Here is a 26,889-nt window from a genome sequence, read left to right as displayed (position 1 = left end):
GCGCCGTTCATTATTCTTCTGCAACTTGCCAACGTTTTTTGTCACCTACGCGGCGCGTCATGAGTAATTAGCCGTTCAAAACAGCCAGGCCTGTTCACTTTCTACAGGCGGTTCCTCCTGATTTCTGGCTGCAAGCAAAATATGCTGGCGACCTGAATCTGATCGAACTTGACTCTACGGGAGGCGCGTGGTTGCTCTGCAGGCAGGGCAAGGTGGAGGAGCAAAGGCAGGCCGGTGGCAGAGCAGGGTTTGCTGGTGGAGATTAATTGAGGCCCGACCGGGCCTTGAGAAGAGTATAAATGGTGATGAGCCGAGAGAGAAGTTTGTGGTCCGGCCCGTCCGGGTGGGCAGCTGACAGTTCTTTGACGAGAGAAGAGTCAAGGATGGGTTCTTGTTGTTCACCTCTTACCCTTGTTCCTCCCTCAAAAAAAGAAAAAAGAAAAAAAAAGCTCTTACCCTTGTCCTTTTCGGGTAAAAAAAACCCCTCTTGCCCAGTTGCCCTTGTGTTTTCCCCCCACGATAATTTAGCTGTATTTTCCGATAACGAGTCGTATATTTACAGCTCTTGCCGCTGTTGTTTTTTATTGTTCTTGAAGAGCTTTTCTCATTACAAAAGTAGGTGGGGTGTAACCTCTGCACTGATTGGGATATGTCATGTCATTATTGAGTTAATTAACAAAAGTTAGGAAATAGTTCCTTCTACATTTTTTTGAACTATTTAAGATTTTTATATTTATAACAGTTTAAAATTCGCTCATTTTATTTGTATTTTCAATGTGCTCGTCACAGAGCTCCACTCCTTCCAAAAGGGTGCTCTGCAACGAGGACACGATGCTATTGACACTGCATTTCTCTTCCATCCTAGATCGATCACCTGCTAAAGGATGCACCTTCGACATAGTGGATCCAACCATCCACATAGTATTTAAATTGAGATTTAAAGAGAATGTGCTTCTTATCCCTCGACGACTCCCCTCAATAACTCCAACCATTGGAACCCTATTTGGTGGCGACTAGTTTTTTTTATGTCGGGAAAGAGGAAGCTCGAAACGAAGGAAGAAAAACAAGGAGAATAAGGTAAACTTGATTATCTGAATACTGGGAAACCCAGAAAACAAATAGCAATGAACGAACCTGTTTAACGAACACAGGAACAATGTTGTCTTCTACTGACATCATCAGACCACCAAGATCGTGTGAAAAACACACGAGAAAACAATTCTTTGATCTGGACCTTTGCAAACCATGCATTCTCTTTCAACGTGATGTCGGGCCTTGCCTCTGCTCCACTTGCCATCCAAGTCAACCGAGTGAGCCACCAACCATGCATGTCACTCTACCCGACCAAGTAAATTGCTTGCTTAGCTTTCACTCACATCGCTAATGTGCGCCTAGTTAATTACCACAGAGGCCTCGAAGCGCCATCCCCTCTATCCCCAGACCGCCTGCCACGCACTAACAAGACGGGTTCATTGTTGTCCTCGTGCTCCTACCCATCGATTTTCTCCATCGGTTGCCCTCGACACTGATGGTCCATCGCCCGCACCGGCTTAATTTCTCTCTAGATTTAGAGAGCACGAAAGCATATTATCCCTTTGCCGGTTCTCGTATATTCTCAGAGGAAGAAGAACCTTGGAACAAAGGAAGGAAAGAACCAGAAAAGAACGATAACATGGGTTGAAATTAAGGGGTTCCAGTTCTTGCAATAATAGGAAGCGTTGAAAATGTGTTGTCTTCCACCCCGCCGGCCCCGTGACATCACCGGACCACCAAAACCAGGTGAAATCAGGGGCGGGAAACAATTCTTTGATCGATGCGGACCTTTCCACCCAGGCCATGCATGCGTGCATCAACCTCCCCTTTCGTTCCAACTGGTGCTGGCCCCCACCCTCCACCTTCCATCCATCCAAGTCAACAGAGTGAGCCACCCACCAGCCATGGGAAAGCTCTGCGTGCCACTCTAGCTAGCTAGCCAGAATTAAGCGCTTAGCTTTCACACACTTAGCAGCCCACGGTTGCGCCTAACCCCCTCCTCCTCGTCATCTTGCATGTCCCCTTCTTCCTTTCTCCCTTTCTATCCTACATCGTTTCCTACCTGCTCTGCTCTCCACGACTCCACGGCCACGCACGCAATGCAAATGCAACAACACCCAATTCCCCATTGATCAAGACATCCACCGCTCCCCTCCCGAAACTTTAATTCCTTCCCACTCCAGCACCCGTACGAGTCACTAATTTCCGTGCAAACGCGAATTACGTGCTGGTACCAAAAAAATGTCGTCGCTTCGCCGGCTCTGCTTCGTGCTCCCCATGGACGGCGACGAGGTGATCCTCGAGGATGAAGACGGCGGCGACGACGAGCCCCGCCCTCGCCGGAACCGGAAGCTCACGGGCTCCGTCCGCCGCAAGGTGGGCCGCGCGATCTCTTCCTGCGGCCTCCGCTGCTGCGGCGGCCACCGCGGCGACTTTCGGTCGGCGGCGGCGGGCTTCGAGGACATCGACGGCGTGTACGACGACGAGGCCGGCGACGGAGGCAACGACAGGAAGATCAAGGGGGGCGGGCCGCGGGTGTTCAGCTACTCGGAGCTCTACATCGGCACGAGCGGCTTCAGCGACGCCGAGGTGCTGGGCAGCGGCGGCTTCGGCCGCGTGTACCGCGCCGTGCTGCCGAGCGACGGCACCACGGTGGCCGTCAAGCGCGTGGTGGCGGCCGCAGCCGCCGCCGGCGGCGGCCATGGGCAAGGCAAGAAGAAAGGAGGAGGAGGAGGCGGCGGGTTCGAGAAGTCGTTCGTGGCGGAGCTGTCGGCCGTGGCCCGGCTGCGGCACCGCAACCTGGTGCGGCTCCGCGGGTGGTGCGTCCGGGAGCTGGAGGAGGAGCTGCTTCTGGTGTACGACTACATGCCCAACCGCAGCCTCGACCGCCTCCTCTTCTCTTCCTCGGCTCCGTCGAAGCTCGATTGGGGCCGGCGGCGGCGCATCGTGGCCGGGCTGGCGGCGGCGCTGCTGTACCTGCACGAGCAGCTGGACACGCAGATCATCCACCGGGACGTCAAGGCCAGCAACGTCATGCTCGACGCCGGGTACAACGCGCGCCTCGGCGACTTCGGCCTCGCGCGCTGGCTCGAGCACGACGCCACGCCGCCCATGGCCATGGCCATGGATCAGCAGCTTCTGCCGTCGCCGTCGTTCGCGTCGTCGGGGAGCAAGAGCAACAACAACAACAACAACTACCAGTTCCGGCTGATCGACACGAGCAGGATCGGGGGCACCATCGGGTACCTGCCGCCGGAGAGCTTCCAGCGCCGGGCCATGGCGGCCACGGCCAAGTCGGACGTCTTCAGCTTCGGGATCGTGCTGCTGGAGGTGGCCACGGGGCGGCGCGCCGTCGACCTCACGTTCCCCGACGACCAGATCTTCATGCTCGACTGGGCCCGCCGCCTCGCCGACCAAGGCAAGCTGCTCGACGCCGGCGACCGTAAGTTGCTGCTCCTCGAAGGCGGGCACGGGCCCGGGCACGAAGACATGGGCCGGCTCGTCCACCTGGGCCTGCTCTGCTCGCTGCACGACCCGAGGTCGCGCCCCACCATGAAGTGGGTGGTGGAGAACCTCTCCGGCAGCAGCTGCTCCGCCGACCTCCCGCCGCTCCCCTCCTTCTCCGCTCTGCCCAACTACATCTCCCTCACTTCATCCTCCTCCGACTCCTCCGACTCCGGCACCACCACCACCACCACTACCTGCACCACGACCACCATCGAAGCCGGCACCACCAGCACTACGTCCAACTCGATGAAGCCGCCGCCCATGTACGCCACGGCTGACGGAGCCACGGTGTACCTCACCGCAGAAGAAGAACAACAAGTGTCGTCGTCCGCCAGCGGCGAGAAGAGCGGCGTGGAGCGGTCGCCGTCGCGGGCGGTGGTCCCGAACGTGGACACCCCGCGGGAGATCTCGTACGCGGAGATCGTGGCCATGACCAAGGACTTCTCGGCGTCGCAGGTGGTGGCGGAGCTGGACTTCGGGACGGCGTACGAGGGGTTCCTGGAAGACGACGACGGGCATCATCGGCATCGGCAGCACGTGCTGGTGAAGCGGCTGGGCATGAAGACGTGCCCGGCGCTGCGGGTCCGGTTCGCCAACGAGCTCCGGAACGTGGGGCAGCTCCGGCACCGGAACCTGGTGCGGCTCCGGGGCTGGTGCACGGACCACGGCGAGATGCTCGTCGTCTACGACCACTCCCCGGGCACCAGCCTGCTCAGCCACCACCTGCTCAGCCGGCAGCCGCTGCCGTGGCGGCAGCGGCAGGGCGTGGCGACGGCGCTGGCGTCGGCGGTGCTGTACCTGCACGAGGAGTGGGACGAGCGGGTCATCCACCGGAACATCACCTCGTCCGCCGTCTTCCTCGACGGCGGCGGGCCCGACCGCGACGGCGGCAGCCCGCGGCTCGGCAGCTTCGCGCTCGCCGAGTTCCTCTCCAGGAACGAGCGCCACAACCCGCACGTCGCGGCCGCGCTGCCGAGCGCCTCGGCGCGTGGCATCTTCGGGTACATGGCGCCGGAGTACATGGAGAGCGGCGAGGCCACCACCATGGCCGATGTGTACAGCTTCGGCGTCGTGCTCCTGGAGGTCGTCACGGGCGGCATGGCCGTCGACGCCAGGACGCCCGAGGTGCTCCTCGTCCGGAAGGTGCGGCAGCAGCTCGGCCGCCGCGGCCAGGACCAGGAGGAGGACGTCGTGGTACTGGAGGCGCTCGCGGACAGGCGGCTCGACGGAAGGTTCGACCGGCGGGAGCTGCTGCGGATGGCAAGGCTCGCCGTCGCCTGCACGGCGTCCGACCCCGCGGCGCGGCCCGGCATGAGGGAGGTCGTCGGCATCCTGGACGGCAACGACGAGGCGCTGAGGAAGCTGCTGGAGCGGAGGACGGAGAGAAGCAGGGAGGAATGGGACGCCGAGAACAAGGCGGCTCTCGCATTGGTCCGGAGATTGCAGGCGCTTGGCATACACTGAAGTGAACACACCGACGATGTGAGATCGACATTTACGATCCTGACTCCTCTCTCAAGATTGTACCAATGCATTTAGTTGGAGGTGATCCTCTGTGTTCTTATGAAAATCTCTAGAGCGCATTTTGTCACCGTTTGAGGATTTTCTGTGTGGTATTGCCGTTAATCTTGAAAATTCTGATTGAGATTGAGATTGTTCACTTCCATAAAAAATCTCAAGCACATTTTGTTAGAACAACACATGGTTACTATATGCACATATGTGTGACCATTCAATAAAACACACCGATCCGTCGTCTCTCAAACCGTCCGGTCTATCTAAAACATCAAATCTCGTCCATTCGATTTTCGCAAGAACAACTTGCAACATTTTTTTTATATGCTTGCAACATTGGTCAATCAAAAACCAACCCAAAACCTCGCAAAGCTATGACCATGTAGCAAAAAATATGTGGATGCAACAAATCCACATTCAATGTAGCAAATCACCTAGAAAAGAATCGCAACATCCATAGCATAAATCCCAACATTTGGAACAAGGAAAAATACATTTGTAGCACACCAAAACAATCCCCGCAACACACCTAAAATTGGAGCAGCATAAGGGTCTCACACATGCAAGAAATAATAAACACTCTTGCAACAGGTCACATGAACCTACGCAATATCAACAAATCACAAATTGCATGAATTCTCATCTTCGTAGCTGAGGCACCAGCCTCATTGATTTGGGCTCGCTGACAATGGATTTGTTTTTCTGGAGACCCATTGTAGCGAAAAAGAGGGATCACATGACGTGGTTTCAGTTGAGATTAACATTTATTTTCTTAATTACTCATGGTTTCACCGAATTATATTTGATGTACCTCTCTTAAACTTTCTATTAAGTCATCTTCCTATGCAGTTAGGTAATCACCGAGCTATTGTTATAAGTATGTTTACTTCTATCTAAATATCTTGTTTAAATTAGAGTCATTATAATCTAGACTCACAATGTTTGATGGTGGATAATTATCCTATAAGGACGAACATGGTGGTTTATTATATTATTTTTCTATCATTAGATCTGAGCCCATAATCTAGACCTACCTGGAAGAACACGGTGACTTATTCTTTTTTATTTTTTCTATCTTCAAATCTGTACAGTTATGATCTAAACCCACAATAACATTCTAGAAATTAAGAGCTTCCAAAATGATCGCAGATGATATATGTCAAATGGGGATTTCAATTTTATGTTCATGTTTAGCTCGTGAAGTTCCACCGAAACAGACAACTAATAAGGGATACTAGGTACTCTATAAAGCAATTGCCTTTTTATTGACTTGCTAGCATCACCAAAATGTCATGCTAACTTGATCGCATGCATATTCCGCCATTACCTGGTTAGTGTCCATGTCGTGGATATTTGTTTTAAATTTGAACCTTTTTAATTTGGTTTTACTATATAACTAATGAACCACATAATTTATTCTATGTGAACGAACATGGTGATTTTTTTTCATTTTTTTGTTTTAATTACATAATAGATGTTATTAAAAAAATTCAGATAACATGCAAATCTCGAGAGCAAAGATGTCATTTTTGTAGCAATACATGAAACCAAAAACTACAAGCACAAACTCATGGATAAATAAGAGAGTAATTCAGAGGTATAAGTATGATCGAGAGCCTAGAAATACATGAGTAATAAGGGGATGTTATGATATTTTGTCCACAATCATTCGGTGCATGGATGATTATGAAATTGGATTAAAGATTTCAGACAGTTTGGAGCAAAAGTATCCCAGGCTAATTAGTAGTGTTTTATATTGGTATTAGTTTTTTTAAGAAAAAGACTGTAGGGGAAATCCCTCGAGTATATATTGTGAGCAACAGGATTTGAACCCCGTGAGTTGTTTCTCTTGCAAACTTCTCGTACAATTACTTCTCTTATGAATCCGTACTAATCACCACTTGATTGCAAATTTATAGTCATTCATTTAGCACATATTCAATTTAATGCCCGTATTTTTTTTTCGGATGGTTTACGTCAAAAATAAATTTAATAGTGTCTAAAAATTACTCCTACATTTCTAAATATTTTTTCTAATAAAATGTGATGATTGTGCATGCAAAGCATATATGGTGATCGCGCATATGCACATGCAGTTGTCATGTTTGTCCAACAGACAGAGCAGAGCAGGGCAGTTAACTGATGATTTTTGTTAGAACGAATCAGTCAGCTGGGACTGAGCTGTCGGACAAAATCCTATCCATAATCCACCCACCACCTGATGGCGACATGCATCCGCGACCAGAAATAATGTTTGCCACACCCTCTGCTGCTGCCATTCACAACCTGATGTGAAATATCGCTTGCCATTGCCCACCATCGGCGCCCCTGGAAGGCCGAAAGCAGCCGGCAGAGAGGCAAACCCAAGCAAAGACAAGAGCCTCACGGAGGAATCCACGCTGGATCGGACATCAAGGAGATCAGGAATGGTTTCTTTCGTACGCGCCTTTCTGTTCATCCTGGTTTGACGCTTCACCGGTTGGAGCGACCAGCCGGCAACGCCAACAAACGACAGAGCAGGTTACGAATTAAGCAGCAAAACGATGGTCACTATATATACGAGGTAACGTGTCAGCTATTCATTCAAGGGAGAGAAAATGTTCACTGTTCAGTACGTCGTCGTGTGGAGCCGTGAATGCTGCCCCGTTTAGGGGACAGGGATTAGCAGGGCGAAAACGAGAGACAGCGAACCATCATCCTTCCGGAACATAACTCTCGACACACACACGTTTTTTAGCAGAAGATGACCGACTCACGCCACATGTAAAAACGTGTGAAAAGATTGTCACTCTGTCATCGTCCAGTAATACTACTGCCTCCGCCCGGAAATAAGTGATTTGGGTTTGTGTTGTCCGAGTCACTTGTTTCCGGACGGAGGAGTATTAAATTATAGCACATACCACGCTAAGATATGGCTCTGGATTATAATTTTCTGTGACGGTCACGCTGAAATTGAAATTGATGTATACCAAAAGTCTAAATGCAACATTTTCTAAATATGTATTATTACCACAAGAAGAATATTAGATTTTGCACAGCCCCTCTTGGACTCCGCATCGAAAGATACGATGGGTACACGCAAGATGGCAGGAGGGAAATGCTATTCCTCTTTGCTCTGCCAAAGAGACGGATCGATGACCAATACAACAGTCATTCATTCCTATTTTAATATCTTGTTGCCATTCACATCCATTACCGCAATTGTTTAACAAGAAACATAAGAGTTCTTGCAAGATGAAGAAAAACATAAGAGGGGTTGAAGACTGTTTCGAGAGAAAAAGATAGTAGTAGGAACGGCAATCATCTATGTCCCACTGGGGATGACTTGTCCTTAGTGGCCTGCCTCTGTTCATGATCTCATTCTTTCAAATAACTAAAAGGTTAGAAAAATGTTCACTACTACCTTTGAAATTCCTCTAGCAAAGTGACGAGCTTAGGAGGAAATATCATCTTGGCTGTGTGCATCGGCCGGGGAGAACCCCTTTTCGAAAAAAAGGAGGAAATATCATCCGAGAAAACAGATTCAAAATGGACTCAATGGAGTATTGCTCGTTTCCGAAAGAACTACGTACGATAGAAGAGGCCATCAGCGTGGTCCCACTAAGTAAAGGTCTTATGTCAGATGAAGTAGAAGATCTTTTGTCAGATGATAAAGATTTGGACTATGATATTTCCCTCTCCAAACTAAGGCCCTCTTTGATTCAAAGGATTCTAACCCTCAAGATTTTTTTTCCCTACGTGGATCGTTTGATTCAAAGGATTGCAAACCACATGATTTTTTTCCCTCAGGGCTCATTTGGTTTGCATGAATTTTAAAGTTTTTTTTTCAGGATTTTAAACCTTAGATTTTTTTTCTCTATATATAACATTTGTTTCATAGGAACCGAGGTGCTAGATTCCTAAGGATTGATCCCAATTGACCTAGTTCCTAAGGATTCTACACATTAGGTGAGACCTCATTTAAAATTCCTAAGAATTGAACTGTGCATGACATCTCAATCATGTACTTTTCCTATTCTTATGATTCCAAAACCCTACAAGCCGAATAATCCCTTGGGATTCATTTGTACTAGATTTTGTTGGAAAAATTCCACCCACTCCAACCTCTTTGTAAGAATCCTACGTTTTTCCTGTGCACAATCAAACATCATATGATTCCTGTAGTATTCAAGATGACATGCCATTTTCATCCTATATTTTTCTTATTCATGTGTTTTGAAAATCATGTGAATCATAGAGCCCCTAAACAGCTACCGGAACCCACGAACTAGCTCATTCCATACGGCAGGCCAAGGCCCAATAACCTGCCTCCTAAACGAGATTCTCCATCAAAGTATCAAGAGCAAATATCAAGGAACACTTACCTTTGGAAATTTAGAATCCCAAAACCAAAACTTTTGGTCTTTTATCCACTTAACCACAACCTTACAACTAATCTTTAACACAAAATCTGTAATTTCGCAATGTGATCCAGCGGCCACCGTGCGGACAGCCTCAACTAGATGCACATACGGTGTAATTTGATGCATGTACACCGTGATGTCTCACATACAACCGCTTCGTATCTTTACACCGTGATGTGAAACTGAGATATTTGTGTCTAAACATTCTGATGCAAGTACATAATGAAAACTAGATGCCAATTACAATGTCTCACATAATCAATTTCTAATGCACACACACATGATCATCAAATTTCTCACAGCATAAATAATTCAGAGATCAAGCCAGAAAAAAGATCAATCAATTAAACAAGGCCAGAACAAATAGTTTTTCTCCCAGGTGAGCAGATCAAGTTTAGCTAGCAGAAACACAAGAGCCGCTGAGTTATTCTCCCAGGTGAACAGATCACAGTTCATCTCAATGCAAGAGTTCAAAGTACTTATGTTGTCGTGTTTTAAGGCAGCAACACTTCAGAAAACTTTGAGTCAATGAGGTAATTAGCATAAACAATTTTTTGCAGAATTAACAAGAATGGTCATATACAGAACCTGAAGACATTACAATGTGCATGAAAAGCTTCATCTACTACTGTAAGATACAATCTGGAAACTACCAAAACCTTAAGCAAGCTAAGTATCTACGGTCACGACTCATGTACATATGTCTGCTTTGGTTTTTTAAGGACAAGTACAAATACACATACTTCATCATGATTTTTTTTGCCAAGTCCTAATAGAGCATATCATTGTTTTTTCAAGCACAAGTACATACACTTCATCATGAACGTTATATGCAGGGAAACAAATTATAAGATCATGAAACCATACGAGCTCATACCTTAGTTCATCCAACGCAAAAAACCAAGCTTGATCAAATTCTTGCATCATCATCCGTTTGGTAATCAGGGTCTGAAGGTTTAATAATATGCACCAATTAGCGAACATGAAATAGATACTACGAGTCTACAAGGTTTAAGAATTTTGAAAGAAAAAAAAATATTATTTTCAGGTTTTAGCCAACTTTGAACGCAAATTAACTCCTCAACTATGTCGGCGGTCAGTCTAATTTTGTGGTCACTTATCACCCGACGTCATGTACCAAAGGCCAACTCACATGATACCGTTGAAGCCTGTACAACAGGCACATCACGGGCGATGCATGACAAAATTGGATACTTTTCAGAGTGAATGCCCCACCATTGAAGGATATCCAATAAAAGATTGCATGAGAATTTGTCCTCTTTTAAGTACCTATCCAATTCATTTTTCGCTTCCTGTTACTGAACACTAAAATGCCGGTTCCAATCTTCCATAGAGCCGTCTTCCATCACAACATCAGCACTGTCATCTTCTTCTTGTATTGTACTACTGACCGGATCTCTCACCTTAGCTGAATAATCATTAAACGGGAATTGTAACGCGCGCACGACGCGCGTTAGACAAACCGTGCCAACGACTCCGAGCCAGCTCTGTCACCGGATGCATGCATTATGAGCGAGGATGCATGCATGCAAGACGGCATGAAGACGTGCAGAGCATACTCACATGCATCCACCAAGTTTTTTCTAAAACATGCATGCACAAAATGATTGTAGCATTTTGTACTGGTTGATTCTTAAGATTCAAAATGTTTTATAATTCAAGCCGTGTGTCCGATTCACAATCCGTTTTCGCCGTTAGGTTTGTATCAACGAGTGCTTTAAAACTAGGCCATACTCGAATATGTTTCCACAAAAAAATTCGGACTCTTTAGTTACCAGAAGATACTGCACAAATTATCAACCTAATTGAAAGAAGTAACCATGGTAATTTGTTACTAACAAGATGGTCACTTCATATATTATTGGATGACAATTTTAATAGCAAGTCACCATCTTATTTTTGAACAAAGATCCACGTGGTAACTTGTTACCTAACAGGGTGGCAACTTCATATATTACTAGATGGCAACTTCGTATATTACCGGGTGGCAATTTTAATAACAAGTCACCATCCTATTTTGAATGAAGATTCCACGTTGGTAACTTGTTACCTACCGGGGTGGCAACATCATATATTACAAGATGGTAACTTCATATGTTATTGGGTGACAATTTTAACAACGTTGCCATTCTATTTCGAATGAAGTTTCCTCGTGGTAACTTGTTATTTAACAAGGTGGGAACTTCATATATTACAGGATGGTAACTTTTAAGTTGAAAAGAAAAAATTTCAAAACGTATTAAGATGAGATCTCATTTTGAAGATCTCGTCGAGACAAAGCTAACCGTGAAGACGAAACGTAAATCGAGTAAACGGTTTGGGAGTTAAACATTTTTAAATTTCCGTTTCTTATGAACATACATACATGCATCGGGCTATCTGAGCTAGTTGGCTGCCAGCCTGCCAGAAACCCGTAGGCGCAGCTTGACAATCGCACGAACGTACGCGCGCTAGTTGCATCCATCATTAAATAACCTTATGATAGTTTCTTCCACAACAACTAGAACTTTATTCGCCCGATCAGCTCTTAACGACTTATCCATTTGAAACACAATGTAATCCAACTTGAATCTAGGGTCAAAGATGACAGGTATGCATAATGATAAGAAGCATTGATACTAATATTTAGTAAATTTCACTATCATTTCTTCAACCATCTCTCGAACAAAGTCATTAGGATTCGAGGCTTCTTCTTGCAAAAGACACTTGATATTCCACATCTGCAGAAAAAAGATGTGTGATGTGGGATAGGTAGATCCAGAGAGAATATTTGTGGCTTCATAGAATCCTTTCAACAGATTGCAAACAGCAGCTGCTTTTCTCCATTCTTCGGTTGACAGGCAATAAATGTAGCTCGAATCCATCCACTTCGAGTCCGAGCGCGAGGGGTAACGGGCAGGGCGGCAGGCTAGAGGATCCGCAGGCGAAGGAGTGAGCACGGTTGTGATTTGGCGCGGCTGCGGAGAACGCGTGCGAAAAGGGTGGACAGGCGGTGTGCGGCTGCGCCATCTGACTGGCAGGCCCAGGATGGCGGCGGTCGCCTCCCGTGAGTTCCTCTTTCTTCGGCCCTTCCTCTTCTACAATAACAACCCGTTTGGCAACCATCATTTGGCTCTAGAATTCTGAAATTCATGTTGAATTCCAGAAACAAACTTATTTGGTTGGCACGGAATTGGCCACAGGAATTCAATCTCAAATTTCATGAAATTGCACTATAACGTACTCCAAAAGCCATCGTTTTTCTGAAATTGTCTCTCACTCTACAAATCCATATGGTAGACAAACATGATTTTTAAACAAGGAATTCAAAATCAACCAAATGAAATCCTATCAAAAATTGGATTTTAGTTCATTTCTACCAAATGAAATGAAACGATGGTTCCAAACAGGCTGTCACAGTATTCGTCTATTACTGCTTTGTTGTACTGGATATTTATTTCCCATCGATTGTTAGGTTAGATTAGATCCACTGAAATCATGACGATTAGATTATGGGTCACCACAGTAATCATTTCCAGTCCAATGTCAATTTGATTTGGTATGCTACCCGCAAAAAAAATGATTTGGTATGCATAGTGAGGAACCAATGGCCCAGAGGGGCCCTAACCTCTAGGTATAGTGTACATGCGCTTGGCTGCGGGAGTATAGAGCTACGTGACGCGTGAGCCATCTTACCGAACCACCTTAGATCTTTAATTCTTCCGAACTGCTCTGCCTACGATTTGCTTACGATTGGATGGCCTCCTTACCCTTAATTCTTTATGCTAGTTTTTCAATTTGTAAATTTATCTAGTCTTGTTAAATTTCACAAGTATGAATCAATCATGTAAAAAATATCAATCCGGCAATGAGATAGATATAACTTAGTAGTATTTTGTTGGTGAGATTTTATATATACATACTCCTTCCGGTCCAAAATAAGTGTCTCGGTTTTAAACTAATCCTAGTTCAAACCTAATTCAAAATTGCGACACTCATTTTGAATTGGAGGTATGATTGCCATATTTATACTAAGAGCGCCGAGTCCTAGTTTCGCACCGGGCCCCTCAAATCTTAGGCCCTGAGACAACTGTTTTGCAAGTCACACGAATGATGAAGTCACATCCAAGAACAATAGGCATGCCAGGCATTGGGGATAACATTGAAAAAGATCTGACCCATGGATGTAGGGGGAAATACTACTGTCCACTGTGCATAACTCTCGACACACAAAGAAACCCAACTATAAGGATTTCCTTCATGTTGCATTGCAAAATACTCTCGCATGTTTGCCCCCCCCCCCCCCCCCCCCACACACACACACACATCCCCACATCCCCACTAATGTTTGCATCCTCAATGTTCACATTAAGGCAGTGTTGCAAGCAGAACAGAAGAGAAAGGATCAATGCACCTTAGATCATCTATTTCTAGAGGTGAGACTGATATCTCAGGGTTTCTCCCACTCCTACTGCTCTTAGATCATCTATTTCTTCCTCTTCCTGGCTCACCTTCAAGGCCTATGACTCAAAAGGTTGCAACAAGTCTGAACTATTGACTAATGCCTGGAGTGTTTTGTAGTATAATATGGATCTCTTGGTAGTCTAGAGAACATGCATGGTCACTGTAATGCACACCAGTATACACAAGCGTGTGAATGTAAGCAATGAATACACAACTCTGTATGGTCACTGTAATGCACACCAGTCAATAATAGGTTGGGCCATGATGCATCTATTGGTAGTGTAGAGAACATGCATGCAGGATATCAGCAGATCTTCTTGCCAGGCTCATCTTAAAGATCAGAAGATTTTTTCCCTGATCCTGAGTCATGCACTTACAGAGAGTGAGAAGGAAAAGAAACCATGCGGCATCCATTTATTGTCTTTAAGAAGAAACCCAACCATTGATTTGGTTTCGCAAAATGGGAGGGTTGTCATGACCTATTCACTGACCATAATCTCTTGGAAGACCGAAACACAGTGACAGTAATTCTGTGGCCATGCCCGTATCCAGCCTAAAATCATTGTACACATCCACTAGTGTTATGAAGTATCAAGCTTGATCTCTAGAACTTGACAAGTGTACAAGAGATATTATACAAGTATCTTGTCAAAATAAAGGAAAGAATGATAATAGAAATCAGTATCTTTCCATTTTTGGTGGAACATATACTTGGAAGTTGCAAATATCTTTTGTCACCAGTAGTGCACTAGTTATGCTAACCTACATACATTAGCATTTCCTAGCTTTGGCCCCTGTATCATTTCAAAAGTTGCATATATCGTCTGTCACTGACTCACTGTTATTGCACTATATGCATGCATCTATCCCTAGTATCATCTTACTGGGGATATAAACAATTGAGTTGATCCAAATCATATTACTCCCTCCAATTTGCTAAAAGTTGTCGTTTTGGACTTAGATTTGTCCTTACCTTCAAAACTTTGACTAACGATATCTGTAAAAATATTTAAATTAGATATTTGGAACTCGTATGCATAAATTTTGTCACAAAAGGTGCTTTCACAATTATGTGTTTGTCGGGTTCCTAAATATATTTCAGTAGAAATTGGTGGTCAAATATATGTTTTGGAGGCAAAAGTCAATATCCAAAACTGGAACTGGATCAAGTACATGCGAACTTTGCTTTTTTTACAAATGGTCTCGCCACTGTCCATCCTATATGTGTTGTTTCTCTTCTATTTCTGCCCATTCTCTGGTCTTCATTGTTCATAGGCTTTTGATTAATTAATGTAATGTAGGAATATCAATCTGATTCAAGTCTTATTTGAAGTTAATTGGTAACTGTTACGTGCATGCATCGTTCTCTTTTTCTCTTCCACTGTTTCTTCCCACTCTTATTCAGAGAACGAAGCTCTCTAGCTTCAAGTTGCTGTTATAGCACCGCCAGTATTTCTACCTGCATTCATCGTGTAAATCCGTAGCACGCAGAGGAATAAAATGCACAAAACACTTCTTTTCGACCGGGTCATTCCTGTTTGCATTACTTGAATGGAAAACATACATGATATGCTCACTTGGCATGTCATAATTAAAGAGCAGAAGATGAACTGAACCATGAAGCTGCCTTCTGTTAATGGGACCAAGAGAACTCAAGCCAACAGGAAGGGGCAGGAGCACCCAAGAACAATATGAATGGGAGACATTGGGAAAAACACGAAAACAAATATCAGCCTGTAATTTGATAAAGGATATTTTTCTTATGTTCTCCATGTAACATACCCACTACTCGTCTTATGATGTAAACATATAACTGGATTAGATATTTTTGTTGTATTTGCCAATAAAATATTGAGCAAGCCAAAAGAAAGAGGAATGAGCATCTGAGAACAATAGGTATGGGAGGCATCAGGAAAACATGGAAAACAAATCTCAGCCCCTAGTTGTCGAGGCAAAGAAGAGTTTGGACTTCCTGCATGTTCCCATTCCCACCGCTCTCAGACCCTCTTTTCTTCCTCTTCCCGACTCACTTGTAATGGCTTATTATCTAAAATCTAGACTTATGTATTAGTACATTCTATTTCTCACCAAAATAAATGTGCCAAAAGGAAGAGGAAGGTGTACCTAAGATCGATAGGAATAGGAGGCATCAGGAAAACACGAAGCAATTCTCTATCTCCAATACTGGAGTTTGGACAAAGAAGAATTGGGCCTTCCTTCATGTTCCTATTCCCACCGCTCTTAGAGACTCACGTCTTCCTCTTCCTGGGTCACCCTCGAGCACTGAGCTCCACAAAGGAATCTTAAACTGTTGCATGATCCCCCGAGTATCATTTGGTATATATAGGCCTCTAGTACCCCTGTGAGAATACAATGAAATGCACGCGCCTAGTCTTCATGGTGCACCATAGGGCATAGCAGTCAATGAGAGTGGGGCACATAACTCTTATTTAGCTATTGTGAGTGTAAGAAATATTTAACTAGGCGCCGTGGTTTTGCAGAAACTGTACGAAAAGGAACGATGCATTCACTGGAGTTGTGTTAAGAATGAAAGCAGAGAGTGCAGAGGGAGATGATGACATGCATCCATATTTACCATGGACCAAATTTCTGAGTCTTCCAGCGCCATCTTTTCTTATAGACACGTGCACAATTCACAATTTGATCGATATGCAATTGTGAAGTTTCATTAACTGTAAGGAATGGGCGGTCTAACAAACGCTGTTCCATTACAACATGAAAGAAAACTAGACAAGCAAAACAAAACACGGATTACGAAATATTAACAACAATCCCTAGTAAGAATAAGCACATGCCTTGGTATTTTGTAGTTATCGTACATGTTGGTTTAGCACGAACATATTTATTTCAGCTGTGCATGCATCTCCTGGACCACATATATTGTTTTACATGACATACTTAATTCAATTTAAGTAGGATGAACTAGTAGTCCTGAAGAATGTAAAGTACCTTAGCTTGGTCTCTGCTTCACCACAATGCAGAGATCATGCGACATTGCAGGTATGGTTAGAGTAGTAGCAACCGATATCTTCTCACTGCAATTTGTTATCTTGTAACTGTCGCAGTTCTCAGATAGTCAGATATGCATCTTACCTTAATTGGCGTGTCCACCAGTCAAAAGTTAATATTCATGGTATTTTTCTTGTAGCATACCCAATAGGATCTACAGAGAAGGGCTATTGGCTAAAGCTAAGCAATCATCACAACTTCAGAGGTGCTGAACGAAAGTAAAATGTGCTAAAGCAAAACATATATTGTATTTCACATTTTCACTGCATGAAGAAGTCGTGACACATTCATCTATTTCAAGCCAAAAGGAACAGGAGGTAACTTGCATTCATTTGAATTCTCTTATAATGAGAGCACGTGACACGTCTGTGGTGATATCCCTTATTACTAGATCTTGAGAAAAGAGTATGGAAAACATTTACAACAGGAATTGGTTGGAGTTGCCGCTTTATGTTGGGCAATTTGGCTATGCAGAAATGATATTGCGTTTAATAGAAAGTACTTAACTTTTCCTTTGCAGGTCTTGTATTCTTGCACTCTTTGGCTCCGTACTTGGTCTATCTTTCTCAAGCCGGAGGATCGTCAGCTGGCTTTGATGGCGTACAACAAGTTGGAGCAAGTGGCCAGAGACTTTTTTACCCACAATGGGTGGCGGTTTAGCCTGCGGATTGAGTCTGCATAGAGATGTTGCTTTTCTTTCGATGTAATAATTTATTTTTGTATCGTACTTGGTCGGCTGTGTGCGTTTTCGGCGCAGAGGCCGGAGGTGTGATACTCTATGTGTATCAATCGATATGCCGTCGAGATCAACAAAAGCTTTCATTTTCGAAAGAAAAACTTAGTCACGATGGAAAGGAAACCGAACTAGACACGGAATGAAGAAAGCTACTTTCACTATAGAACTTTGATAAATTATTAGGAAAAATAATGTGCAATCCCTTGTAAGAAGCATCAACATTTTCTTAGCACAACACATCAGTTCAGCAGGCATGTCTTATAAATGCTTTAGCTGCAGATTATTGAAAGTAGAACATCATCAGTGAATTGTACCTGTAGTAAATGTGGTAGTCCTTGCTCATAAATTTTAAGAAACTAGTATGTGGGCCCTCGCAAATGCGAGGGCATCATTTAATGTGCTAAAAGTCTTTGAAAATAATAAATATTTGTATCATGGATAATACTGTTTTATTGCCATTGCAATGTTATGCCATATATATGAAATATCACAAAAACATAGATAAAGTTTTAATTTGTGTACTCCCTCCGTCCAACAAAGGATGTCTCAACATTTACTAAATTTGAATGTATCTATACACTAAGTCATGTCTAGATACATCCAAATTTTGACAAACTTGAAAAATCTTTTGTTGGATGGAGGAAGTACTACTATATATAGTTTTTATGCTATTTACAAAAGGGGTGTGCTAATGCGCGACCGTGCCCGCAAATCTCATCCCGCGCGTACACTCGAGGCAAATGGTGACAATCTGCATGCATGCATTAGTGGACAAATTTGATGACATCATCAACATTTTTTGAGATTTCAAATTTCAAAATTTCTTATTTCTGAAAATGTGTACCTGTTTTATGATCCGTTTGTACGGTTAGATTTGTCTCGACTAGATCTTCGAAACTAGATCCCATGTTGATATGTTTGAACAACATTTTTTTCCGGCCTACAAGTTACAAGCCAATAATGCATGAAGTTACCATCGTGTTAGTAACAAATAACCATGTGGTAAGTTCAAGCAAAATAGGCTGGTAATTTGTCCACTAAAGTTACCATCGAATAATATACAAACATATCACCGAATTAGTAACAAGTTACCATGTGATAACTTCATGCATATTGGTATGTTCGATGGAAAAAATCAATCTCAAAAGTTACCACCCGATAATATATGAAGTTGACACTCTGTTCATACCAAATTACCACATGAACATATTCAGCTTCCAACTTGCAAGTAGTAGTCAGATATATATGATATACACACACATTTGTTTTGGATGTGCAAGTTTAGTGATAAAACAGAATAGAGTGCAATGGCGTGAACTTTGAAGTCATGTCTAGCTAGGACAAACCCGTTAGAAACATATACTATGTACGCTTTATCATAACTAACAGAGTACTCTAACTAACAAAAGTAAACTGACTATTAAATTTCGGTTGAAACCACCATTACGGTGAGAACTACATGAAAGCCATAGCAAAAGTTCCAAGAAAGTTCAAAATAATAGCATATGTTGGGGAAGTGATGTTCTGTATAGATTTAAAGTAAAACTTAAGTCAAAATAAATTGCATTTGACATAAGGAGGAAAAACAAATTCAAAATGAATAAATGATTGTTCACTTTTTGGCACTATTTTGTATAATATTGTTTCTGTTAACTCCTCCCAAATTATTATTTTGCATGTTTATAGAACATCACTTCTCCAACATATCTATCCTTCTGAGAATTTGTTTGAAACGTATACACATGGTTTTGTCAGAGTTATTTGTGCAGCTTGCACAGGAAGAGGGTGTTTTCACCTTTTTCACCTAATATTTTTGCCTCGACTAAATACTTAAAATAAGGCCATGTATGATTGCTAATTAATCACTAACCAAATGGTCTCCCTATTAGCCACTCACGTATCATATATAATACAATCATAAGTGCATAGAATGCAAGAACATGAAAACAAACATTCATTCGAAAGCAGTACCTTTTAATATTTGAAATAAATCAATTTTTCTTTCGTGTACAAACGCAACATGAGCCACAGGACAGAAAAAGGAAGAAAGCAAACCTCCTTTGTGTAAACATTATGCTTCTGATAGGGTGTGCTATATCGCTGGTCTTCAATGATCAGGCAGCTCCCGATCTACAAACTCTCTGGAATAACACAAGCGCTTATGTTTACATATGCTTCCAGCCTTGGACATCTGATCTGTGGAAAAAAAAGGTCGTGAACCAATTTGCTATGATATAGGGAAAATAATACGTGGTCCTTAGTTTGCAGTTAACCATGATGCACAGAATTAAAATATATGTTATAGATTCTAAATTTCATATGTGCGCCCTCTTGCAGTAACATTTTATCAAGCTACAAAGTATACTCCATGTTATCTTACCTCTAACGTAGATTTAACCGCCATGAAAGATACAATTATGCATCATTGTAATTACAATAATCTAGCTTCATCAGGATTAAAGAATCCGGCATGTGACTTCCTGAGTGAATCACCAATAAATTCTAATGATATCTCAGCACTTCCTCTTTCAACCCAAAATTTTGCTCGTGCAAACCGGCCTGGAGAGAGAGAGAGAGAGAGAGAGAGGGAGTCATTAAAATTGTTATGCTAAAAAAGTTTATTACCTTGGTAATATTGCTCTTTGGCGTGAGGTACTAATGAAGCCGGCCTGATCGATCATTCAAAAATTAATGGCTGTGGTTGTAGTTGGGCTGCAGCCTGCAAGCCTTTATATCCTAGTCAGCTGACAGCAGTCGATGGTCTTGTACCAGAGACACCGAAGGGTTAAAAGGTAGATTTCTGCCCGTATATACATAACACAATTGAGAGGTTCTTTGTACCAAGCACATCTTACAGAGTCATTGATCTGATCCTGATGGCGTGTGAGGACGTTCAAGCAGCATGCAGCGGTGACGTCTTTGTCAAAGCGTGGAACTCCCCCAACAGAGTTAACACATCCTGTTACTGGTCGAAGCACCAAGGATGTAGAGCACGATAGAGTTAGCAGGTGGTGATGCATCAACGCACAGAGAACGATGGAGAAGACTACACAAGCAGGTCATGATGCAGGGAGAGGGAGAGGGCCGGCGCCATCGGATCCGAGAAGACTGCGGTGTCCACGGCTGCCGCCGGATCGCTGCATCGATCTTCAGGAGAGCGTGAGACGGGGAAAGCTCGATGCAGGGAGAGGGGGCCGGCACCATCGGAGAAGACTACTGCGGTGTCCACGGCTGCCGCCGGATCGCTGCATCTTCTGGAGAGCGTGAGACCGGAATAGCTAGGGCTGGATGCGGCTGCATGCGCGACGGGAGCGGATCGGGCTGCAGGGGCACTTGACGCAACATGAGGAGGCATCGGACGGTTGTGATGGTTAGTTTGGTGGGTCTAGTAGTTAATCAATGGCCAGCTGTTTTGCTTTTTCGTGGGATTTTCTAGCCCATCTATCTTTTTTGTGGTTGCTCCGTCATATACTTTTAATATATAATAGATGATATGAATCCAACTCTGTATGCACTTCTTTGCGTGTACTCTGTACTGTGATTTCAGATTAATTTCACGTGCTTATGTCACGGTGATTTATAGGAGTAACTTGTGAGCAGTTCGCCACTCCCCAGACCCCAGAAGTTTGCAAAGCCAAAAGGGGCGTGACTATAAAGGATTGAGCTAGGCGTCGAGAAAACTTGAAGCCTCTCTCCCCTTGCGGTGCTAGAGGCAAGAAACACGATGCTCATATAATTATGTTTTCCTTCGTGATCTGATTCCTGCGGCTCTTACATTATTTTTTCTCATCTAGGCTCCTCTTACGTACGCCCTAGTATTTTTTCAAAAAGGGGAGCTCCCCGGCCTCTGCATCGGAGCGATGCACACAACCATTTTATTGCAACGTTATGTCATCACAGTACGCCCTAGTTACCATCTAAATGTATGCATTGACATTTGCTATTAGGATGAACGAATGGGCAAGCCAAAAGAACGTAGAAACCCAAGAACAACAGGAATGGAAGGCATCTGAAAAACGCATAACTCGGCCAGGTCAGCTTCCAGTCGCCACGGGGAATCACCTCCGTGCTATTCAAGTTCAGAGCTTGCAGAGTACATGGGCGCGAGCACCAGGTCTTAGACCAAGTCTAATGTTTTGAGATATCTGTCGAATATGTGTACGAGTAGACCTACCATTGGACTTTGAATTAGTGGAGGTTAGATGTTTGAGTCGAATACGTGAATTAGCGGAGGGCCTAATATATAAAGGTACCGTGGGGTAACCTAGAGAGAGCGTGACAATATAATAGCGCAATAGGCTCGCAGGGGGAGCCAGCGGCTTGTGCCTGCGCCCAGGGTGGCCGGTATTGCGTTATAATGAGGGAGGAGCGCCCGTAGTCATGCCCGGGATGTAGGCTTCGGCCGAACCTCGGTAACAAATATTGTGCTTCTGTGTCATCCTTAATCGTGCATACCGTGCATCTAAACTTGTAGTATCACTCAGATAAATGTCCATCTAAATGGGTTGTATCTTATATAGGCAAGTTTAATGTAGTAGATCCCATTTTTACACGATTACAAGTCTTGTGGTTGATGTGTAAGATATTTACTGATCTTTCTGTTGGTTGTTTGAAAAGAAAACATGGTGCTGTGAAGGAGCATTGGGAGATGCCTTATAAGATCAATTTTATAGATTTTGTCGAGGCAGTAACTAGGCTTGGGATCTCAGTTTATTATTGGCACTGAAAGGTTTCACAAATTATGTATGAAGTAAATTACTTAAAACCTCCACATTTGGGGATATCAGTTTCTGATGTCACTCTTCGCTCGGTTCAGAGCGTTTGACGACAAAACAGACAATCCGTCAGAGCTACCGTGGCGAACCACTCCTCTCTCCCTCCTTTCACTCGGGCACAACACGCCGTCCTGCTCTGCCGCCTACTCTATGTGTAGATCACCTAAAGCGGAAGTGGTACCACCAACGTGATCTACCCCTATCGTTTCAGCCACAGGATTTAGCTTTGAGATCTGTGCCAACTAGTTAGCTTATCATGCCTTGTATTTTTAGCCTGTGACTATCTGACATCTAAATCCTATTCTCTCTACCTTTTGCATGTGAGTGCTGACAACTTTTTGCTTTTTGCATGTGTGCTGACACCTCTTTTTTCAACTTTTTTTCTTCTACTCATGACAAGTGCATAATCAATACATGACAAGTACCTTATTAATTTATAGCACGTGAAGCAGGTCATAACGGGTACATCAAAGATACATTATGGTGCATGACATGCACATTAACAGTTCTTAAGTATCTCATCAAACCAAGATTGTGTACTCAACTCATAACAGTATGTCATGTACCAGAGAAAAATGATAGTACAAACATTTGTCAAAACTTAGTACCTCATTTTGTACCAATGGTATGTCATGTACCAAAGGAAACAAATAGCGGTACATCATGTATCAAGACAAAACCACAGTACCAACATTCATCGAAACTTAGTACCTCATCATCATGTACCAACGGTACATATGTTGCGTACTTTAACAAATCACATTATGAATATCACCAAAAATATTAACAATCAATAGCTACCTAAACTACAAAAAACGAATAACCATAGATCAAACAAGTAACTCAAATTGGCCTAAGGTCGACCCAAATCAACCTTTATCTATAGTACAGAGAAGAACAAGAGAAAGAAAAATTCCAAACAAATATTTAATCCCCTTTCTCCCAACGAATGGAGAGTCGCAAAAATGAGAGAAAGCATCCTGCTGGTCCTTGCCTCCCCAAGAAGCCCGTGGAGTTGGCGAGGAGAACAGCGAGGGCGGCCTCTAGATCCGTGGTCGCCGAGACCATGGGAGGCCGGTTGGAGGAGGAGATGCTCAGGACTAGAGGTGCAACATGGTGACCCTCAGGGTATCCTTTGATCCTCCTTAGTTCAAACAAATGAACTAGTTTTTCAAAAAGTTGTGTCATTTTAAAACTTTAGTTCATTTGGTTGAACTAAGGAGGGTCAATGGGTACCCTGAGGGTCACAAAGTTGCAGCTCTACTCAGGACGGAAGGCAGTTGAGCCTGCGGCGAAGGCCGAGCGGCCGGGCCTTGTGGAGGCATGGAGGCGCCCATGCGAGGCTATGGCTGCTGCTCGAGAGACCCAGAAGAGAGAGACAAGAGGATTGGGAGAGAGAGAGGTACGGGAGAGAAGATTGGGAGAGAGAGAGGAGATAAAGGTGAGACAATAAAGGTGAGTAAACCATGGGGCAGAGGGATTAAGGGAAAGAGTGGACACGTGCTGGGCAAACAAGATGGGGTATCGCATTAGCGGTACCAAGAAGTTTGGCGTAGATCGCCCCATTCCGCACAGGCGGCGACGCAGGGCGCGAGCATTTGGTCAAGCAGGTTGGTGTACGTAAGGCCTGACATGGAATCTAGGTGGTGTTTGCCAAATTTTTCCCTGGAACATCACGTAGTCTAGAGAGATGGGAACCTCAAGAAAGAAGCAGTTTTTTATGCCAGTGCTCAAGCAGTGCACGTCGTTGGAGCGCTCGTGATGACGGTGTTGCGGGTGCGTGGTTGATGGGGATGCAGCGGAGGAGGAGGTGGGAGGATGTTGTGTACGTGGTGGTCGGGGCGTGGTGGCAGCAACGGCCATTTGTGGGCTGTACTGTGCTGTAGGCTCTATCTAGGGAAGACGAGGGATTGGAACGAACACCTCTAGGCCAGGATAAACACAGTGTAGCACCGGTTCGTGATGCTAGCTAGCGCCATGGTGGCTCTGACGGATAGGCCCCATTTGTCATTTTTGCTGTCAAACGTTCTGAACCGAACGATCCTGGTAAACCGGTATCTCAAAAACAGTGGTCTTTTGGATTATTATTTTTGCCAAACAAGTGGTTATGTTAGACAACTATCCCAAACGTGATTGCTTTGAGTAATTTACTCTTGTGGATGGTCCGAGGAACATAATTCATGTAAAACAACATATGTTAAAAAGCAATGTGTGGTATCTTAGTCCTAATTCTATCGAACCGCTTATCTTTTGGTCTAAAATAATTCAAGTGTTGTAAGAGGTCCTATCTAACCCCGACCGGATAGGTGGCGCTTTTGCTGCCACGGTAGATAAATGACGAGCGGTGGAAATTTGCAAGAACAACATTGGTCCCTGTACGTCTCTTTCATATCTTTACCTGAAATCTACCATGTAGAAACTCATGGTAGGCAGAAGGATCCCGTCAGTGATTTAGGGCTCCCCGCTGCTGCCGATGAACTAGCATACAAGCTCCAAGAGTCAAACATGGTTATAAGGGTGCAGGGTTAGATTAGAGGAGTGGAGAGAAGATAAAGGTGAACAGTGGCGGAGCCAGCAGATTCATAGAGCCTGGGCAAATTATAGGCACTTCTTCTAAGTTAGAGTTTGCCCATAAAATCTTGCTAACTTCGTCACTATGCTTCCTATGTTCTAAGAGGAGTTTAACAGCCGAGCACGGGCATTTGCCCGGGGTGGCCAGGCGGTGCTGACGCCCCTGAAGGTGAAGGAGATGAACAGAGGGAAAACAAATTTATAAGTGCATGTTTGTAATATTCCATAGCCAATAAATGGTGGAAAACTCCCGCCTAACAACCATGGCAGCACGGACGTGGTCAAAGCGCAACCTATCTGGTATGCATTACTTAAAACCTATTAGGATCAAATATGCATTTCCATAAAATATTATGACTCCCTTGTGTTGTGGTCTAATTGGCTTGCAGTTTTCTATTTCTTTTTTTATCTCTATAACCATTAGATGATACTCGGGTGTGCATCATCTGATCTGATGGAAAGGCTGGAGGGTTCTTCCTCTTTTTGATTTTTTGTTAAAAAACATGACTCAATTGACACGCCCGGCATATTTTGAGGACCTTGGGCAACCGAGCTCAGTGCTCCTTGCATCTTGTTAAGTTAAATCTTTTTAGTTTTCGTTGTTGTGTCAAACTGTTGGCAGAAGCAACAGTAAAATCAGGAGCGGAGCCTGATTGGCATGATTGATTGCACGAAATGGCACGCCATCATGCCACTAGCTAGGCCCATTATTCCACCGACAGTGGGACATACGCACCAAAGATTGTGCCCGCCGCAACCCCAAAGGTGCTTGCTTGGTTCTGCTGACTCCGGTTTTCCTGGCAATCTTGTCATAGCTAGCAGGCAACCAATATAATCACTCAGTAAGCGTCTAAGGCGGATTCCATTCACGTAATCACGTCTTCTCTCATTTATTTCTTGTTCAAACAAATCCACAATGGTTCAATTCGCATTTTACGCGGTCAGCCCTATGAGTCTGCCACCATGTGCACACTCAGGAAACTAGTACTGTACCACTCAGTTGCGTTTTCTACGGCTTCAATTATTCTCCCAACCCCGTCCCAAGCAATCATAAAAATGGCCAGCCTTTAGGCCCTTCTTTTCATTGAAAATTATGCACATCTGAGTCATATTGATCAAATTTGAGGGAATCCAGCTCAAATTTGAGTCTCTTTCTAAGGTGGGTTCGGGATATCTTACCTCCTCTCAGGTCTAGAATTTGCAATCTCACAAGATTGATTTTCTGCTAGCAAGACCTCAAAGAGATATTGAGCGACGGATTACCAGGGGAAAACACACGCAATTTTTACTTATTCTTGACCAGGCAGACTCTTTGTTGTCTAATAAAAACCATAGTCACACAGCGACGCCCTTCACCAAAGTAACAGAAGATCCATGTCCACAACTTATGTAATCAAGAACTGGTACTCAGAAAAAATGTAAAAACCTTGACCACTTGACCAGGGCAAAGCTACCCACAGCAATGCGTCTTCTAGAAAGCTTACCTGTCGAATCAGTCAGTAGGTTTGGCGGCTGCTACTGGTCAGCTTCAAAGTCAACTGCCGCCCGGTGTGTGTGGGCTGGGAAATGGCCAAACATGTTTAGAGATACTACTACTGACCAGTTGCTCCATTTCATCTCATTCAACATTCTGCATGCATGATCAGGAATATTCTTCCTTCCTGAACACCGTGTGCAAAACGTCATGACAAATTGAATTGACAGACAGTAGAAACTTCAGAAACCATGCAGGTCCATGTCTGGAATAGTTCTCCGTAGAAACATAAGTGCCAATCGGGATGTACCACATAACATGGTTCCAGTAAGTCCGGCCCAACACCAATGTCCGGGTGAAAGAGAACTGCAAAACCAACAA

General features: G+C 44.2%; 1 protein-coding gene and 1 long non-coding RNA gene across 2 annotated transcripts; one reads left to right on the top strand and one right to left on the bottom strand.

Annotated features, from left to right (window-relative positions):
- Window positions 1–1,975: 1,975 nt before the first annotated feature.
- Window positions 1,976–5,206, top strand: LOC100828519 (receptor like protein kinase S.2). Its single transcript, XM_010239013.3, has one exon. The coding sequence runs from the start codon at window positions 2,275–2,277 to the stop codon at window positions 5,002–5,004; it is 2,730 nt and encodes a 909-aa protein (XP_010237315.1). The 5' UTR covers window positions 1,976–2,274; the 3' UTR covers window positions 5,005–5,206.
- Window positions 5,207–18,284: 13,078 nt separating this feature from the next.
- Window positions 18,285–20,985, bottom strand: LOC112268824. Its single transcript, XR_002960310.1, has 4 exons — window positions 20,314–20,985; window positions 19,744–19,884; window positions 18,533–18,628; window positions 18,285–18,439 (listed from the first exon to the last, which is right to left on the bottom strand). It is a non-coding gene; the product is annotated as an uncharacterized LOC112268824 (long non-coding RNA).
- Window positions 20,986–26,889: the final 5,904 nt, after the last annotated feature.

This window comes from Brachypodium distachyon, chromosome 4, assembly GCF_000005505.3.
Source record: "Brachypodium distachyon strain Bd21 chromosome 4, Brachypodium_distachyon_v3.0, whole genome shotgun sequence".
NCBI lineage: Eukaryota > Viridiplantae > Streptophyta > Magnoliopsida > Poales > Poaceae > Brachypodium > Brachypodium distachyon.
The sequence above is the reverse complement of the archived record's forward strand: the minus strand, read 5'-3'. Positions and strand labels throughout refer to the sequence as shown.

Coding starts and splice junctions, on each gene's coding strand:
- LOC100828519 (XM_010239013.3), top strand. CDS start 2,275: ATGTCGTCGCTTCGCCGGCTCTGCTTCGTGCTCCCCATGGACGGCGAC.